Source organism: Condylura cristata, unplaced genomic scaffold (assembly GCF_000260355.1).
Source record: "Condylura cristata isolate star-nosed mole 26May11 unplaced genomic scaffold, ConCri1.0 scaffold00008, whole genome shotgun sequence".
NCBI classification, from domain to species: Eukaryota; Metazoa; Chordata; class Mammalia; order Eulipotyphla; family Talpidae; genus Condylura; species Condylura cristata.
In genome coordinates this window covers 30,707,446-30,725,201 of record NW_004567109.1, presented here as the reverse complement: position 1 = coordinate 30,725,201, position 17,756 = coordinate 30,707,446, and the positions used below count along the sequence as shown (strand labels likewise).

Genomic DNA, 17,756 nt, shown 5'->3' with positions numbered 1-17,756 from the left:
AAACGTATTTCCTGATTTTGATTAGTGTTTCTTGAAGAGATTCTGAATATGCTAATTTTCATTGGTGTGTTCAGAGACTATCAGCTGTTAAGAGGCTTTGGTTCTCTGGCTTTTATTCTTTCTAGCTACATTTGGTCATGACATTTAACTTGGGACATTTAGAAACTTGGTGTCTTGTATTTCTGACATTGAGACTTAGTCAAATGAATTTTCTGCATATAATCTAATTTTAGAGATTTTAAGTCATTCACAAACTGGAGTTGTTACTACTCAGATTAAGGAATCATTCCTTTAGTTCAGAAACAGTGCTTTCTTTCTACACAGATGTAATTTGAATCTTTCCAGTGTTCTCAGCTCAGTAAATCAGATAATTTAGCAGTCTTTGTCCTTATGATTGAAATTTATCCAGTTATTTAAATTTAGATCCATCAATGCTAACAGTTAGAGGAAAAGGGTGTCTATAGAAAAATAGTCTTTTCTTCTCTCAGTAACAAATACATTTCTTCATAGATATGAAGGTCAGAAATTGAAGGGGCTTTCTCCCTCCCCTCCAGGGAAGTGACCTTTGCAACCAGAAAATCCTTCCTGACCTCTGTTCCTGCCTTGTTACAGCTAAGCATTGCTTAGCTCTTCCAGCAGCATCACTGCATCTTTATTGCTTCTCTTTGCAATCACTTCATTCATATCTGTTGTTTGATAGCAAAACTAAAAAAAATAACGGAAATTTTTGGAGTCATTTTGTAAGACTCAAAAGGAATGCCCTTCCTTTATTTCCCACTGCTCCCAGCGAAACAATTCTAATGTACCAGTATTTCATTCCAAATAATAATACCTTGCATTTACATAGATCTTTCAGTGTACTAAGTAGTTTCACTGATGCTTTCTTAAAGTACACATGTCTAAAGGGGGGCAGTGGGAAGAACAAGCCCCCTGGATATGACTCCAGGCAGGGGGGTGAATTATATATGCCACTAAAGGTGTTTTTCTATGCTATGCCCTTTCCTGCCAGGCAGCAAGGTGGGCTGACTGGGGATTATGTCTCCCTGCCAGGCTACACAGAAACTAAGCAAAGGGTAAGACAAGATCACCCACCTCTTACTCCCCTCCCATCCTTAGCTACCTTTATTCCCCGAACTGATTCCCTTTCCCTCTGCTTTTGAGACTCTTAAAATCCCAAGTTCCATTGTTGTGTTCAGAAATTCTGACCCTTATTTCTTAACTTTATTTCTGTAGATTCTGCAGGATACCTTTGGCTCCCTTGGTCCTCTTTCTTTCGCTTCCTTTATGCCTACCACTGTCTACCCCCAACCCTCTCCCTCTTATTTCAATTCTTTTTTTCCTTCAATTAAAAGTTTAAATGTACTCATCCCAAAAAACATACTAAACCAAAAAAGTAAATAAAAACATTTTTACTCTTTTAGTAGTATTTGCATATTCCTTCAGTCCTTCTCTTAAGACCTCATAGCACATGCCTGGCAACCTTCAGAAAACTTTGGTCCCCTTCCTCTTACTGACCCTTCCCTTCACCCTGTGAAGACACTAAAATCATTACCTGTCTATAATTGATTGACTTTTACCTTTCAGACATGTAACTGAAAGTAAAAGTAGCAAGATACCCTCAGTACAAATTCTTAGTGATTTGGTTAACACAAGAGGAGATTTTTTTTTAATGTTCCTATCATGCAAACATTTTTACATTACTTCTAGATAAATGGGTAGGCCTAGTCAAATAGGTGAGGTAGTGGGGTTGTAGTTTTGAGGAAAAATATGAACGTTTTCTTTCCATATGTAAAGGATTGTTACAAAGAAGTTTGCTTCAACTTTTTTTAATGTCTCCTAAGAAATAATAGGGAGGCATGTTTCTAATATGGCAAATAAATGAGCTTTCTGTAAAAACAGTCTGTAATAGAATGTACTGCCTTCTGAGTTCCTCTGGAAATACTAGGAGGTTAGTCATTTAACAAAAAATGAGTAAGGACAATTATACATTTGTCTTCAGGCTAAAAGAGTTGATTTTTAAGGCTTCATTTAATGTTAAGAAATTAATTTGGGCATTCTACTAACTCCTACTTATTGAATCCTGAGCTCCATTAACAGACATTATCAGATGTGTTCATTTTAATTGCTCACTAGTCTTTTGCCCCTTTTGTAGGAGGAGACAGAGTAATTTAAATTTCTCTTATAATTTAGGAGCGTAATGTTATAGCTCTTATGGGAATAACATCTTTCCTGTTTGCAAAATTTTGGAAAGGCTGTATCAGAAGTACTTTTTAAATCTTACATAGTTTTTCTTTTAATTTTATTGGCTAACGAACTATCTTCAGGGATGTTTTTCAGTGTTAAATAAAAATATTCTAACCATAATTGACTTTAACTGGTCATACTTTTTAATATATCTGATTATTTACTAAAGAGTTTGTATTTATATCCTAATGTTTGTAGCTATTTTGGAAAGTACTAGTTTGAACTTAAGCTTAAACTTAGAGTTGTCATTTTGCAACTTTTTGTTTTAGCAGAAATATTCTAGCTAGTTGCACAAGTAGTTAGCCTTTAATAGATACCCTATTTCTCTGATTCTCAGATACCAGTGATTGGAACCTGCATCACAAATTTAATAAGTTTGCAAAAAAGAAAACAAAAGTGTACATTGCACATTTAACTCATTTGTTTAGGTTCACAATCAGAATTTGAATATAGCTCCTTTAACAAGTCTGTACAGCTTCACTGGGGCACACTGCTTGTCTTTATATAGAGAAGTGCTTCTGACCGCTTTAAAACCTTTAAAATTTACTGTATAATTTTGAGGTATGTGAAGAATATGGAGTTTTGTATCTTGCCCTTTTTCATAAATCAAACTGCTTTTTCCCTCACTTGAATTGTATATAAGTTATATAGCTTCTCTTGAATTAAGGTACAACTTTGTAGAGTCACTTAGTACTGAGTTGACACAGCCCTTTACAGGGTATGTCTGTCATACCAAATCTCCTAACTTTGCAGATGCTTTAGTCTGAGGCCACTGACAGTTTTCTTTGCTCACAATTGATTTGAAGGACACAATAGACTAATCAGTACATGGTAGTGTATTTTTTTTTATGGCATTTAAAGGGCAAATCAGTGATCTAAATTTAAGTTAAAGAACCATCCTTGTGTGGTGTTACCTTTACCAGGTAATGATGAAAATGACAACTAGATGAGCAGATACCTTTTATATATAGCTAAGTTTGTACATTCTCAGGTAAGGAAAGCTATCTCAAAACTTCTATGCCTAGAGGCTTGTAAGTTTCTTTTGATATAATCATAAGAAAGGTCAACTTCAGAAATGTTTTAAGTTTTTGAAACCTTTATCTTAGAATCTAGGAAATATAGTATTTGCTGATTGATAGGAAAGCTAGGAAAGCTGGTATTATTTTGGCAATAACTTTCACATTTACATACTCAGTAGTAGTATGTTTTTCTGCAAAAGATACTAAAAAGTATTTTCCATCCCAAGTGGCTCTTCATTTTACAGAGAGACTGAAGAAACAAGACAATGTTTTAAAACAAAATTCAGCCTTAAAATAAATGCTAAGGTGCTCAACTTTCAATTTTTTAAGAAAATTGATCAATTTACCAATTATTTAATCTGACTGTTCAAAAGATGCTACTCACTAAAAAGCAATTTCTTTTTTAAAGAGTATTGCATGAACATCAGATGTCACGGGTCTATACTATAAATGTCAGGACTGTTTCAGAAATAATAGATTTGAAAGTGTTTTTGATAAATATGAAGTATAAGTATAAAGTGACAATGATAATAGTTATTTCTTATAATAATTGTTTTAACTAGGAAATATAAGCAGATCATGAATATTTTCCTTAACATCAGTATTTTGAACTATTCATATCTTAATCATATAATTACAGAAAACCCTATTTTATACCATTTTAACAACCAGTTCAGTATTATCCAAGTTAAGCCTTTGCCATCAATTTATATTTTTATGTCAACATGTCCTAGCAGCCTGTGCTACTTAATCTGTCCTCTGAAGTTGCTAATTCCTTGTCTGTTTTTGCTGATGTACCCCTGTACATTTACTGTCACTTCGCATCCACCCCTGTTTGGCTTTAGGAAATTGCATGCAGAATAAACAGTTGAGGACTGGATTATGAATGCATGGAGATAAGTAAGCTATAAGTGAAGAGTAGGAAGAAAAATATATGTAACAATAAAACCTAATTAACTTGGAAATTTTTTATTGCTAATAAATTTAGCCAGCCATTACTTTCTAAATTTAATTAATGCAGCTTCTTTTTAACTCTGTAGTCATCCCAGCTTAACAATCCCCAGTTTGTATGGGTGGTACCAGCTTTGCGTCAGCTCCATGAAATCACCCGCTCATTCATAAAGCAAACCTATCAAAAGCAAGACAAGGTAAGAGTGTGACTGTATTTGATTATTATATAATTACTTGCATAATCTTTTATAATAAAAGAACATGAATTAAACTGCTGAGTTTTATAGTTACTACTTTATGTTTTATGGTTATTAATGTAGTACATTTATATTATTTACTCATCTTGATTTTAGCATCATTTGCTTTCATGCCCTTAGGGCTTTTTTTTTTTTTTCTGTAACCCTAACTCATTTTCTTTTTTTTCCCTAAATTTCTTGAAATGAGCCAATTTTGAAAAGTTAGGAGGGTATTTTAGAAGTTTGAAAGGTTCAAATGTTAATTATATAGTGCTAAAAAGACTAGTTTGCCTAAGAGATTAGAGCTAGCTTCCCAATGTAATAGACTTGAAAGAAAGGTCTTGAGTAGTATACAGGCCGTAAAATAGATGATTTTATAACACCATTTTTTAAAAAGAGTGTCACAGAAGCAAAAAATTAGCAGAGAAGTTTTTCATTTCCTGTTAATTCCCTGGGAAATGTACATACCACATTGATTTTATGTACTTTTACCTAGATATGAGTGAAGAAATCCTGTTGCTATCCCTCACCTCAAACTTTGTGCTAAAAGTAGAAGCTTGCATTAAACTAGTAACGTAACTCCAAATTCTCATACTGTGTTCCTTTAATTGTTTTTGCCAAGAGCATTATTCAAGACTTGAAGAAAAATTTTGAAATAGTAAAACTGGTAACAGGAAGCTTGATCGCTTGTCACCGACTTGCAGCAGCCATGGCAGGACCCGGAGGCTTGACCGGCTGCACGCTGGTGGATGGCCGGTACACCTACCGGGAGGTACTCAGCATTGTGCTTTTTGTCTTATGATTGTTGTCTCGTTTGCTCTTTTTTCACTTATATAAAATGAGGTTTGTTAGATATATTATAAAGAGATAGTAGATATCTTTATATTGATAAAACAAACCTGTATCTTGACTATAATACAAATTGAGAAAATTGATTTGTGGGTAAGTCACTTAAAAACTGCTTATGATTAAAATAAAAAAAGAAAGAAAAGAAAAGAAACTGCTTATGATAAAGTAATAAAGTTCTTTGATCTGAAGTAATTATTCAGCTTAAGGGTAGTAAATTGTTTTTCAGATTAATTGATGAGTAACTTTGTTTTTTATTTAATACTTTTTAAGCAATTATTTGTTTTTGCATAGAACTGGGGTGTAGGCCAGAGGTGCAGGGGTGAGAGGATTCACCAGAAACAGAGTAAGGAAAAGAATAGGCAGATTTACTGAAATAACACTGCTAAGGGGAGCAGCAGGTGGACAGGAGAGGTCTGCTTTGCCATGTGGATCACCTCCCCGGAACTCAGGAACTCAGGCCTTAGTGGTGATAGCACTGAGGCTTACACCCTTAGGTGACCAGGGAAGCCCTAGTTCTGTTTTTTTGGTTTTTTTAAGTTAGAAAACTATCGCACCATTTGTATTTTGGTGTTGTACTTTGAAATTACTGAAATTTTTTTGGTCATCTAAAGTCAACCGATTTTATGACAGATTTGAAGTAACTTCTGCTATGTTGTACTGTCAATTTGTAAACAGACTTCTCACCTATACCCTAAATTTTATTAAGAAAGCATTAGGTAATTTTTTTTTTTTTTAGGTAAACTTTTTTAACCTTAAAATTTTTAATTTTGTTTTTAGGTATAAATGCCTGGAGCTAACTAATTTAGTATTGCATCTTTTTGCAGTATTTAGAGGCCCATCTAAAATTTCTGGCCTTTTTCTTGCAAGAAGCTACTCTGTATCTGGGTTGGAATCGTGCCAAGGAAATCTGGGAGTGTCTTGTGACTGGCCAGGATGTTTGTGAATTAGATAGAGAGGTAAGGAGATGGTATTATGAATAAAATAAGGCAAAAATAATAACCTCTAAACATGTTTTGATTTATGCTGCTAGGTCAGTAACTGATGAGCTGAAAAAGTTTCTGTGATGTTTATGTATTACATACAATGAGTTATTTGGTAACTTTAATACTACTGTTAAAATAAAACAGCAAATTCTGCCATGTAAGTAGAGCTATAGAATTATAGATACATCTTCTTATTTTTTTTTCCCCTCCCAGGAAACTAATTTTAAGTTTTCAACAGAAAACCCCCAAGTTTCTGAAATGATGTTGTATACCAGAAACACTGGAAAAAAATAATGCCCAGGGGAATCTTTACAACTACTGCTAAACACTTGAAAACAGATTAAGCCAAGAGGGCAAAAGAACCTGCTTTGATGTTTTCTAACAGCACATCATTTCTTTACCTCATTACATAGTATATTGGAATTACTTCATAGGATTGCTAAAGAATTAAATATGTAACAGTAGCATATTATCATATGGTAAACCTTATAGCAAATGTAAAAGTATAAAATTCAGTGGAAAATATTAGTATAGATTTTTATTATCTAGGAGTAAGATTGCTGGTAACTGCTTTATTTCTTTTATTTAGTTGCAAATTTCCAAGCATCAGTTTTGAGAGGTATTTTGGCAATATAAATCTTTGACGAATTAAAAATAATTTACCTTTGTACTTTGGAACCTGTATTTGCCTGAAATGAATTTTAGTTATAGGATATTTGTCTTAATCCACAGATGTGTTTTGAATGGTTCACAAAAGGGCAGCATGATCTTGAAAGTGATGTTCAGCAGCAGCTTTTCAAGGAGAAAATTCTTAAATTGGAGTCATATGAAATCACTATGAATGGTAGGAAAAAAAAACAGAAAATTTTTTTTCTCAATTAAGAAATTTTATTCTTTCCTTTTCCTCTAAGCTTACTTCTCAGAAGCAACCAGACAGTTTGGAATATCCTTCCAAACCTTTTTTTTTACACATATAAAGACACATCGTTATATATGTCTATTACATAAATTCTTTTCATGTAGAAGGTATCTTAATTAATTTTTAAATTGCACCCCAATTGCTAAAATTGCCAAGCTGTTTGTTTTTTTTTCTTTTCCCCCATGAGAATACTGGGTGCAGTAATGATTCACTTAAGTCAAAACTTTATCAACATAAAAATAACCCCCCATTAGATAGACTTTTAATTGAAATTTTTTATTGAAATGTAATCCACATATTGCAGAATTTACTTTCATAAGGATATAAGGGACTTTTAGAATATTCACAGTGTTGTGTAACCTTCACTACTTTCTAATCCCAGAACATTTTCATCACTCTAAAAAGAAACCCTGTACTGATTTTGTAACTTTCCACTACTACTTTGCCCTTAGCTTCTAGTGTATGTTCTCTCTTTCTGGATTAGCCTAATCTAAGCACTTACTGTAAATGGAATCCTACAGTGGGTGGCCTTTTATGTCTGGCTTCTTCATTCTACTAAGGTGTCATATTTTTAAGGTTCACATAGGTTGTAGCATGTATCACTTCATTCCATTTTTTGACTGAATAATAGTCCATTGTATGAATATAGCACACTTTGTTTATTAACTGGTGGACACTTGGATTATTCCCACTTTTGGCTCTTATTAATATTGCTGTAAACATATGTGTTTTGTGTGTGCTATTGTGGATGCTGGTTTTCAGTTCTCTTGGGCGTGTACCTAGGAGTAGAATTGCCATATCATATAATTAATATTTGAGGAACTGCTGATCAGTTTTTTGCAAAGTGGGTACATCATTATATAATGCTACCAGTGTTTAATAAGGGTTCCAGTTTTTCCATATTCTCCCTATTTGTTACCATCTTTTTTACTTTTCACTGTCCTGGTGTATGTGAAGTGCTATCTCATGTTTTTGATTTGCATTTCCTTGATGACTAATGATATGTATATTCATATGTTTATTGGTCGTTTGCATATATTCTTTGGGGAAACATGCATTCAGCTCTTATGCCCTTTTTTCAATTGGGTTTATTTGTCTTTTAGTTGGGTTGTAAGATCTTCTTATATATTTTCAACACTAACTCCTTATCAAATATATGATCTGTTCAATATTTTGTTCCATTGTATGGGTTTTCGCTTTGTCGTTAGCTCTTTTATGCAAAGAAGTTTTTGATTTTGATGAAGTCCAATTTTTTTCTCTTTTGGTACCATATCTAAGAAACTATTTAAGATTTATATCTAAGCTTTTTCTTAGGGTTTTATAGTTTTAATTCATGAAATACTTAATTATTTTCATTGATTATTTCACTTAGAATGCATGAATTTATCTGGCATTCTATTATTTCAGGTTTTAACTTATTTAAGACGTTTTTTGAGAATGTGAATCTCTGTGATCATCGATTGAAAAGGCAAGGAGCTCAGTTGGTAAGTCTTATTCTCAAACCTGGATATTTATATAATCTGGTAAAACTTGTTTCTTAGCAAAAATATGTTAAAATGCGGAGAAAATCCGAATTACTTTTAAAAAACAGCATCTCCTTGACCCCTGTCTTCTACATTGATGATAGCTCTTTTTGAGGGTAATGATGCTCCCTTTCCAGTTCCCTGCCATACCAACTTCCTGAGAGAGCAAAGCTGACATTTCAAATGTCCTGGGCAGCCAGTGTCCTCAGATGCTAGGTAAATACAGAGCAGGGATAATGCCATCTAAACTGCCAGTTCTCAGATCCAGCAATTTACTTGTATCTAAAGAAGTAACAGCATCTTCAGTTCTGGGGTTACAGAGCAGGGATTTTGGGGGGAAATTTAGAAACAAGCAGTATAGCAACATTCTAGAATCTGTAGAATGTGTCTATCTGCCTTTATATTTATTTGTGCAGCTTAAAAGAGAAAGGCACAAAGTAACATATTTTCCCAGATTGTTTCATTTAAGATCTGGTTTCCTTGGTGGTAAAAATTTTTTATAATACTTTACCAGCCCTTAATCTTGCAATTTCCTCCCAGTGGAGTTTTGGGAAGCCAGATTGAATCCCAAAGATACCACTTCTAGCTTGAATTCATTTTCTTCTGAGAAAAGTTCCTGAAGCTGGTACCTATTTCATTTCTGTGCTATTTCTGCTTCAGTCACTAGTGTGAGTAGATGTTCAGCTTTGGGTTTAGGGATATTTGGAGCAAAAACTATTTATTCTAATTCACATATACATTGCCAGATGTTTTTGTGCTTGATTTTTTTTTTGTTTTGTTTTAAAGATCTATATCTGCACATTAATGTTCTGATATGTAGTTTAGTTTTTTCAGCCTTAATTCATATTGAACTGTGTAGGTATGAACTTATAAGAGAAAATAACTATAATTTTGTGACCTTTATGTTTATGATTACATTTTTTTTTTCTTTTGAACAGTATGTAGAAAAACTGGAATTGATAGGAATGGATTTCATTTGGAAAATAGCTATGGAATCACCTGATGAAGAAATTGCTAATGAAGCGATTCAGTTAATCATAAATTATAGCTATATTAATCTAAACCCTAGGTTAAAAAAGGTGGGTATCTAAGAGTATACTCAAGCACAAAAAAGTAGATAGTTAAATATATTTTATATTGATAAGCTCAAATTCCCCCAAATTTACTCCATTTTGACATTTTGTTCCTAATAATGGTACATCTAAATGCAAGATTAATCAGTTTTCATATACCTCTTTTTTCAGGATTCTGTATCATTACATAAGAAATTCATTGCTGATTGCTACACAAGATTAGAAGTGAGTAGCAAATTTTATTAAGCCTATTTTTTAAATGTTTTGTTTTTTCCTTTTATAATTTTATATTTTGAGATTATGTGTAATGTTGGTATATGTGGCTGGATCCTATTATAAAACTTATGGACACAATTATGTTGGGGCATAGGGAACAGACATTTGCCTTGATATCTCTAATATAGACTTTTAGGAAATCTTTTCCATCTACCACCTCTACCCTCTCCAGGCAAATGTCCCTTTTGGGGTATAGAGACCAAATCAGCTGTATATTCTACCTTTCTTTCTTTTTTTAAAGATTTATTTATTTATGCATACAGAATTGGGGTACAGGCCAGAGGTGTGGGGGGTGAGAGGATTCACTGAGAGAGAGAGAGGGGAGCAGCAGACAGATCAGAAGAGGTCTGCCACACCATGTGGGCCACCGCCCTGGCCAGGGATTGAATTCATGCTGCAGTGGCTGCAATAGCTTCATAGTGCTGTGCTTAACCCATTGCACCATCAGGAAGGGCCTACATTCCACATTTCAAGTAGGTTACTTTCTCCCTTTCCTGTCCAGATATTTTATGCAAGTACATACTGTTTTTCCTGTTCTTCCTTACAATTCACCTAGTTTTTATCATAAATGCTGTTAAAAGGTCACAAAAGGAAACTCATTAGTAGATGGGATTGCTAGTGTTTGTCCATTAGAAGAATGCTGGGTAATACTATCTCATATATAGTTCTAATTTCCAGCATGATGGTTAAATGGTTAAACATATTTAATGTGTTTGCTTTATGTTTCATATTTAGTGAAGACTATCCCAAAAACCATAAAATGCTGCTGCCCCCACATATTAATAGGTTTTAAACTTTCTAGTCAGAAATACATGCTAGAATCCATTCAAAATTTCCCAAGTTATAACTTCCATCTACATATGTCATCATAGATTACTGACTTGAGTCTGAGGCCTAATCTGTAACAATTGGACCCTGAAGTGATAGAGAGAACTAGATTTGATCTCCTGTGTCTCCTCATAGAAAGGACTAATTTGCAGCCTGAGGTTTTCATACTCAAAACATCTGTCTTACTCCATACACTGGACCAAACTGAGACAACAGCTAAATGCTCTCTCTACCAGAACTTAAGCAGAACTATGTATTTCTCCATACCAGTATCAGTACCCCAGTCATCTGAACAGGTACAAAGGCAATACTCTGTGGAATACTGAATTCCTAAAGATCCTGGGTTAAAAAACCCTAAGATTATACCTAGCTTTTTGTAGGAAAAGTATAAAGCAAATGTTATTATGGAAAGGAAACTCCCTATGGAAACTGAAAATGAAGAGACAAAAGAACATATCACAAGTATTCGAGCAAAAAAGCGCTGAGTGAAGTCTCAATCCAGCAGCATTTTAGAACATGCCTGAAAACAGTTATAATCATTGTTAACGAATTAAAAAAAATGATTAATGAAAAATAGACACATAGCAAAGATCTTGAAAATTTTGAGACTGTTACCACTAGAAATAAAAGATCTAAAAATATGCTATAAGTGAATTAAAAGATCTATTAGAGGGCCTCAGCTGTGCAGGTACTAAAGAGGATTGGCGAGCTTGAAGCACAGTGACAGAACACACACAAAGAACAACAAGGAGAAAAAAAGTTAAAAAATGGAAACAGTGTAAGAATTCTTTTGGCTAACCTAAAGAGACATATCATCCATACCTGGGAGATCACAGAAAGAGAAAAGAAAGAGAAAATGAAGACTTTTATTTTAAAGAATTGCAGAGAACTAGAATCATCTTACTCTGAAAAATATAAGATGTTTGATCCAACAGCCCAAAGAATTCCTCCCAAAGTAATACCAGATTGACATACTCCAAGATACATTTTAATAAAAACGGTTAAAACCAATGACAAGAACAGAATATTGAAAGGGAAAGAACCAGTAACCTATAGAGGAATACCAAATTAGACCTGTCCATAGGCTTTTCAGTAGAAATTTTTTTAAAATATGTATTTTACGTCATTCTTCATTTTGTACATTTTTTTCATCTCAGTTGTAATCCCCATGAGCTTCCCATCACCAGTTCACCCATGTGCTGTTACTACCCCAGTTTTGATCCTGTTACCCTCCCCACCCCTGTAGAATATCTCTGGCTTATAGTTGTTTGATAATTTTATTTTTTCCTTTATTACAATTACTTTCAGTAGAAATCTTATAGGTATGAAGGGAATGGGACATTTAAAGTATTCAGATCATATAGATTTCCAATTTAAAAAGATAAAAAGATAGAAATGGACATTCATTACTAGTAAGGACCTAATACAATATGAAGAAATAACACACATGCACCAAATGATGGAGCACCAAGATACGTGAGATTATTATTAATAGAACAAAAGCAGTTTATTCACAACAATGCCATAATACTAGGGGATTAGTGTGGCACCTGCTCAAGGATGATGTGCAAATTCACAAACCTTCCATATTTTAAAAAAGATGCCCAAGACATGAATTTTCTAAATGTTAATAAATTTTTAAGCTCTTCTTTTGCTGCTTTTGAGATTCAAAAACAGGAGCAAATGTATCATCATAAAATATATTTAAACTATTCAAATGTTCCTAAATGAGGTAGCATGGATCTATTAGCAGTAGTTCTTGATTCGAACTTATTTTGCCTCCAGTGATCATTTGGCAGTGTCTGAGCTTTTTGGTTGTAACAACTAATGGATACCCTAGTTGTGGGTAGGTAGTTGCGTAGAGGCCAGGGATGTGCCCACACAAAGCGCCACAGCAAAAGGGTTTTCAGCCTCAAATGTTTTTCCAGTTGAAGTTGAGAAGCCCTAATAGGATGATTATCTAATGTTTTATAGGCAGCCAGTTCAGCACTGGGTGGCCCTACTCTAACACATGCTGTGACCAGAGCAACAAAGATGCTTACTGCAACTGCCATGCCAACTGTGGCAACGTCGGTCCAGTCTCCGTATAGGTAAGCGACTGCACAATTTCCAGCAAATATACAAGACATGGTTCATTTAAAAGATAATTGGTATCTTTTTTTTTTTCTTATGGGCATCTCTTAATTGTCCAGTCCCTTGTGTTAATTAATACATTTTGCAGCTACGTCCTGGGAAACTATGTTCCCTATCATACATTGCTAACTCTATGAAGACCTGCAGGTCATTGTCATAACTACTCAAATATTGCTGCCCCTACTCCTCTACCTAGTGGACAAGTTGTTTTTGTTTTATTTTTTACTTATTTGATTCATTTTACTCTTACTCTGTGTAACTCTTAATGATGAAATAAAGATATATTCACTGTATAATCAGGTTTGAAGTACTTAACAGACATAACTTTACTGCTTGAATAGAGAAATCAAGACTATTAACAGCATAAGCGAAATGAAAGTAGTTGATTAAAATTGTGCATCGTGGTAGAATCTTAGTGAAAATATTTTTAATGTTATTTTCAAAATAAATATTATTTTAATTGAGGTAACATTGGTATACAGCATTATATGTGATTTAGGGTTACAGAATCTCCCTCTTGTGTTGTTACCACATACATCCACTACTAAAAGATCCATAGTCCTCAAAATAATATTTAGTGACAGCTTTACCACCGAATATTTGTATTGAAACTTTGACTGGATTTGTCTTGAAATTGCATTGCTTTGTTTTTCAAATGTTATCAGTTAAAACTGAGTTCAGCATTTGCTGTACTTTGGTGCAGTAAAGAGTAACGATGAGTATTTAGAAACTCTTCTGTGGTCTTGTCACTTTCAGCATTGGTAAAGCAGCCCCAAATCAGTGCTGCCGGGGAAGCTAAATTCTAAATTCTTTCAACGTATGAGCTAGAACTAGAATTTGCTATTTTAATGGAAATTAAAGGGCTCAATTTCTTTCCCTCATTCTGCTGCCCTCTATTGATGGATTCTCAGATGGTCTGTACCCTGCAGTTTTATGTGTGTCTTATTTGTATTTACAGTTAGTCTTTAGGGAAGAAATTAAGGATAGGATCAGTATCCTTGCTCATATTTGTCTTTATTTCCTTTATTAAATGAGTTGAGTACAATGCAATATACTTTGCTAATATGAAAGAAGCCCGTAAATTTCAGTCTTCTTAGACCTCTTTTTTTTTTTTTTTAAGATTTATTTATTTTTGCATACAGAACTGGGGTACAGACCAGAGGCTCAGGGGCCGTGAGAGGCTTCACCAGAGGCAGAGCGGGGAACAGAACAGGCAGATCTACGAAGTACACTGCTGAGGGGAGCAGTGGGCGGGTCAGGAGAGTCTGCCACGCCATGTGGTCACCTCCGGGGCAGGCGGGAGTCGAACTCATGCGGAAGCAGCTTTAGATTCTCAGTGCTGTGCTTTAACCTGCTGCGCCACCAGGGAGGGCTTCTTAGACCTCTTTTTAAAGGACAAAAAGTGATTATAGAGTCAACTTATGATTAAAACACTAACACATTTTTGCATTTCTACATTTTTGGGAGTATATCTCAAGTAGATAGAACCTTTAAACAGCATTAATAAGAATGTATGATTTCAAAATTGCATGTGAGCCCCAAGACATTATAGTTTCTGTCATTTCACTATTTTTGAAAGAACTTTTCAGTGACCATAATTGTTCCAGCATATGTGGGATGGAGTTTCTCTCTCATCTGTATTGTGTTTTGCAATACTATCTGTGAGTTAGTTCATTTTTGAGTCATAATTAAAATAGTTCATTCAGCATTTCACTTCGTATAGCCCCTAATTTCCAGTAAAATAGCAAATTCTAGTTCTAGCTCATACATTGAAAGAATTTAGAACTCTGGTAAACATACTTAACAGCTGTTAAAATGTGTTTATCCAGTTATTTTTAAGGTGAATTTCCCAGACTAATCAGCACATCAGTCCAATTGCTAGAAAATGGTAGTACCTCTTCTCACTTTTAGAAATAAGCTTATTTGAAATGTCTAGACTTTCTGAAATAACAGATGTTTAAATTAAGGGCACATGAATTTCCATCTGTTCATTTACACATGTAGTAGTACTCTCTTTAATAAAGTTTGTAACTGAAACTATATAAACTGATGTTATGTTTGAGTCTTATATTTCAGATGATAAATAAGATTCCATAAGCCTGACCAAAAGAAGCCTCAGGCCTCCTTTTCAGAGTCTGCTAGAGCCCTGTCCTCCCTTGCTGTGTTTCCTATTCCACAGATAGTTGAGTTTACTAGTGTACTTTTTAAGTATTTTAAAAACCCTTGAATTTACAACAAATTCTTAAGTTGTGTGTTTTAACTATGAAGAATGTTCACCTAAGCCAGATGAAAAATTGATTATCCTCCTTTTCCTCCTCATTCTCAGTCTAATTAAAATAAACAGCAATTTGTGGTATTCATAGTAGTTTGCATTTGTCTTCTCATTCTGAGCCAATTCAGAACCTTGTCAGAATCCATGTGTTCACAGAATTATGGATCATGTTTTGTTTGTAAAATTCTGTGAGTCAAAACTGATTGTTCATATTTGGTGGAGTGACAGACAAGTAGGCCTGGTGTAGGTCCTTTATTTATGGATCAACTTTAAAAGAAGGAAAGCAAAAAAGGAATCATGGGAAAGGGCAGGCTTTTCCTTATGTAGCCCATCTATGCACTGCAGCTATGACATGGTTGAACCAGATTTTATGCCTTTGGTAAAGGGAAATGAAGTCTTTGACCAGTGAGTGCTAACTGTAATGTGGTTAGATGAAACAGACTGGAATTGAGCTCAAGCCAGCAGTTTATTTCAGAGATGATCACAAATACCTTTTTAATCCATAGATCTACTAAACTTGTAATAATTGAGAGGTTGCTGCTTCTGGCAGAACGCTATGTGATCACTATAGAGGTAAGCCTCTCTTCTTTTTAAAGAGACTTTACCATCTGCTTAGACTCAGTGTGGGTTGTGTGTTTTTGAGATGTTTGGCAGTGGCACTGTGCATCTGACTTGTTCTTGACCTAATCTTTTTCAAGGATTTTTACTCTGTTCCACGAACTATTCTACCTCATGGTGCCTCATTTCATGGACATCTTTTAACTCTTAATGTTACTTATGAGTCTACCAAAGATACCTTCACTGTAGAGGTAGGTTGACATTAACCTCTGCAACCATTTTCATATTGTCTTGTTATGTTCATAGAACTCTATTGAGATAGCTGCATGAATGACTATTCTAAAAGCTGTTTGAACAAATATTAATGAGCAGACACCTAAGTAAATCTGTAATGTTATAACAGATGCTGATGTGCATTATAAAGAATAAGAATATAATGCAGGATGAGTTGGTAGAGAATGATGGGTATACATGAAATATCATTTTAGATAAAGATGGACAGGGAAGGTCTCTCTGAGGTGGTGACAGTTGAACAAAGACTTGAATGAAGTGACAGAGTAAGCCATTTCTGGGGAAGACCATTCCAAGCAAAGGGAGCAGCAGGTACAAAGGCCAAGGTGGGAGTTTGCTCAGCTTGTTCACTGACAAGCTAGGTGGCAGATCTGACTGGAGCACAGTGAGAAGGGGAAACAGTGGATGAGTTGCAGTGGAAGAGGACTTGAGATTTTATTCCATGCATGAGGGGGAGGGATTGGAGTGTGGGGTAGACATTTTTAATTACAACAGAAAGGAAGTTTCATAAGGGCAGGGGTTCTTGTCTTTGGGTTCTCTGCTGTTTTTCCACCTTCAAACAGTGCCTGGTACACAGTAGGTGCTTGCTAACAGTTGTTTAAGTGAATGCATAAACACATTGCTCGTGGTGATACTTGATTTCATTTTACAGGCTCACAGTAATGAAACCATAGGGAGTGTCCGGTGGAAGATAGCCAAACAGTTATGCTCTCCAGTGGATAATATACAGATATTTACAAATGATAGTCTGGTAGGTTTAAGTAAACATGTGTGGCACTTCAGCCTGATACTAATATTTTTCTCTTCCTTTTCCTCTCAATAATTAAGAAACCACTTTTTACAGCTGACAGTGAATAAAGATCAAAAGCTACTCCACCAGCTGGGCTTTTCTGATGAACAAATCCTTACAGTAAAGACTTCCGGCAGTGGGACCCCATCAGGGAGCTCCGCAGATTCCTCAACCAGCTCTAGCAGCAGCAGCAGTGGGGTTTTTAGTTCTTCATATGCCATGGAGCAGGTATTGAATAATAAATTATTAAATTGTTTAAAAACAATTTAGTAATCTTTACCTTTTCACTTACAGCCTATGTCATATGGATGACTACGTCTTTTTCTTTAGACAAACTTGACATTACAGAACTGTATCACTGAGAAACACTGGGCTGCAGTTGGGAGATGATACACAGTTTGTCAGCAGGAATAACAGCGTCTTTTAAGTTGCTGAGTCATTCTGCCGGGCCGCTTCTTGCTCCTCTCTTACCTCTTTACTTATTTCATCGATATTTCCCTTTACATACAAACCTTCTGTTATTGTTACCATTTTAGGAAACCCTTTCTTCACTACAGTTCTGTCTTTACTTCACATTCTCTCCTTCACAAGTCAACAAAACTTCTAGTCTGTCTTTTACCATCCTCTCTTGGCCCCTTTTGCACAGAGGCTTTTTTTTTTTTTTATTACAAAGTTTATTTTTACATCATTTTGCACATTTTTTTTTTCCATCTCGATTGTAATCCCCGCGGGTTTCCCATCACCAAATCACCCCACCCCATCACCCCTGTGCCACCACCATAGTCCCGTGCATTTCCCTCCCTTCTCCCCC

General features: G+C 34.9%; 1 protein-coding gene across 1 annotated transcript in view; it reads left to right on the top strand.

Annotated features, from left to right (window-relative positions):
• USP24 (ubiquitin specific peptidase 24) overlaps positions 1-17,756 on the top strand; it is a 95,361-nt gene that overhangs the window by 22,031 nt on the left and 55,574 nt on the right. Inside the window, exons 16-28 of the mRNA XM_012722127.1 lie at positions 1,014-1,073; positions 4,304-4,411; positions 5,073-5,222; positions 6,124-6,255; positions 7,015-7,126; positions 8,609-8,685; positions 9,663-9,803; positions 9,969-10,022; positions 12,876-12,991; positions 15,813-15,879; positions 16,005-16,115; positions 16,808-16,906; positions 17,000-17,173. Coding sequence (XP_012577581.1) covers positions 1,014-1,073; positions 4,304-4,411; positions 5,073-5,222; positions 6,124-6,255; positions 7,015-7,126; positions 8,609-8,685; positions 9,663-9,803; positions 9,969-10,022; positions 12,876-12,991; positions 15,813-15,879; positions 16,005-16,115; positions 16,808-16,906; positions 17,000-17,173 — 1,401 coding nt within the window. The remainder of the gene's footprint in view (positions 1-1,013; positions 1,074-4,303; positions 4,412-5,072; positions 5,223-6,123; positions 6,256-7,014; positions 7,127-8,608; positions 8,686-9,662; positions 9,804-9,968; positions 10,023-12,875; positions 12,992-15,812; positions 15,880-16,004; positions 16,116-16,807; positions 16,907-16,999; positions 17,174-17,756) is intronic.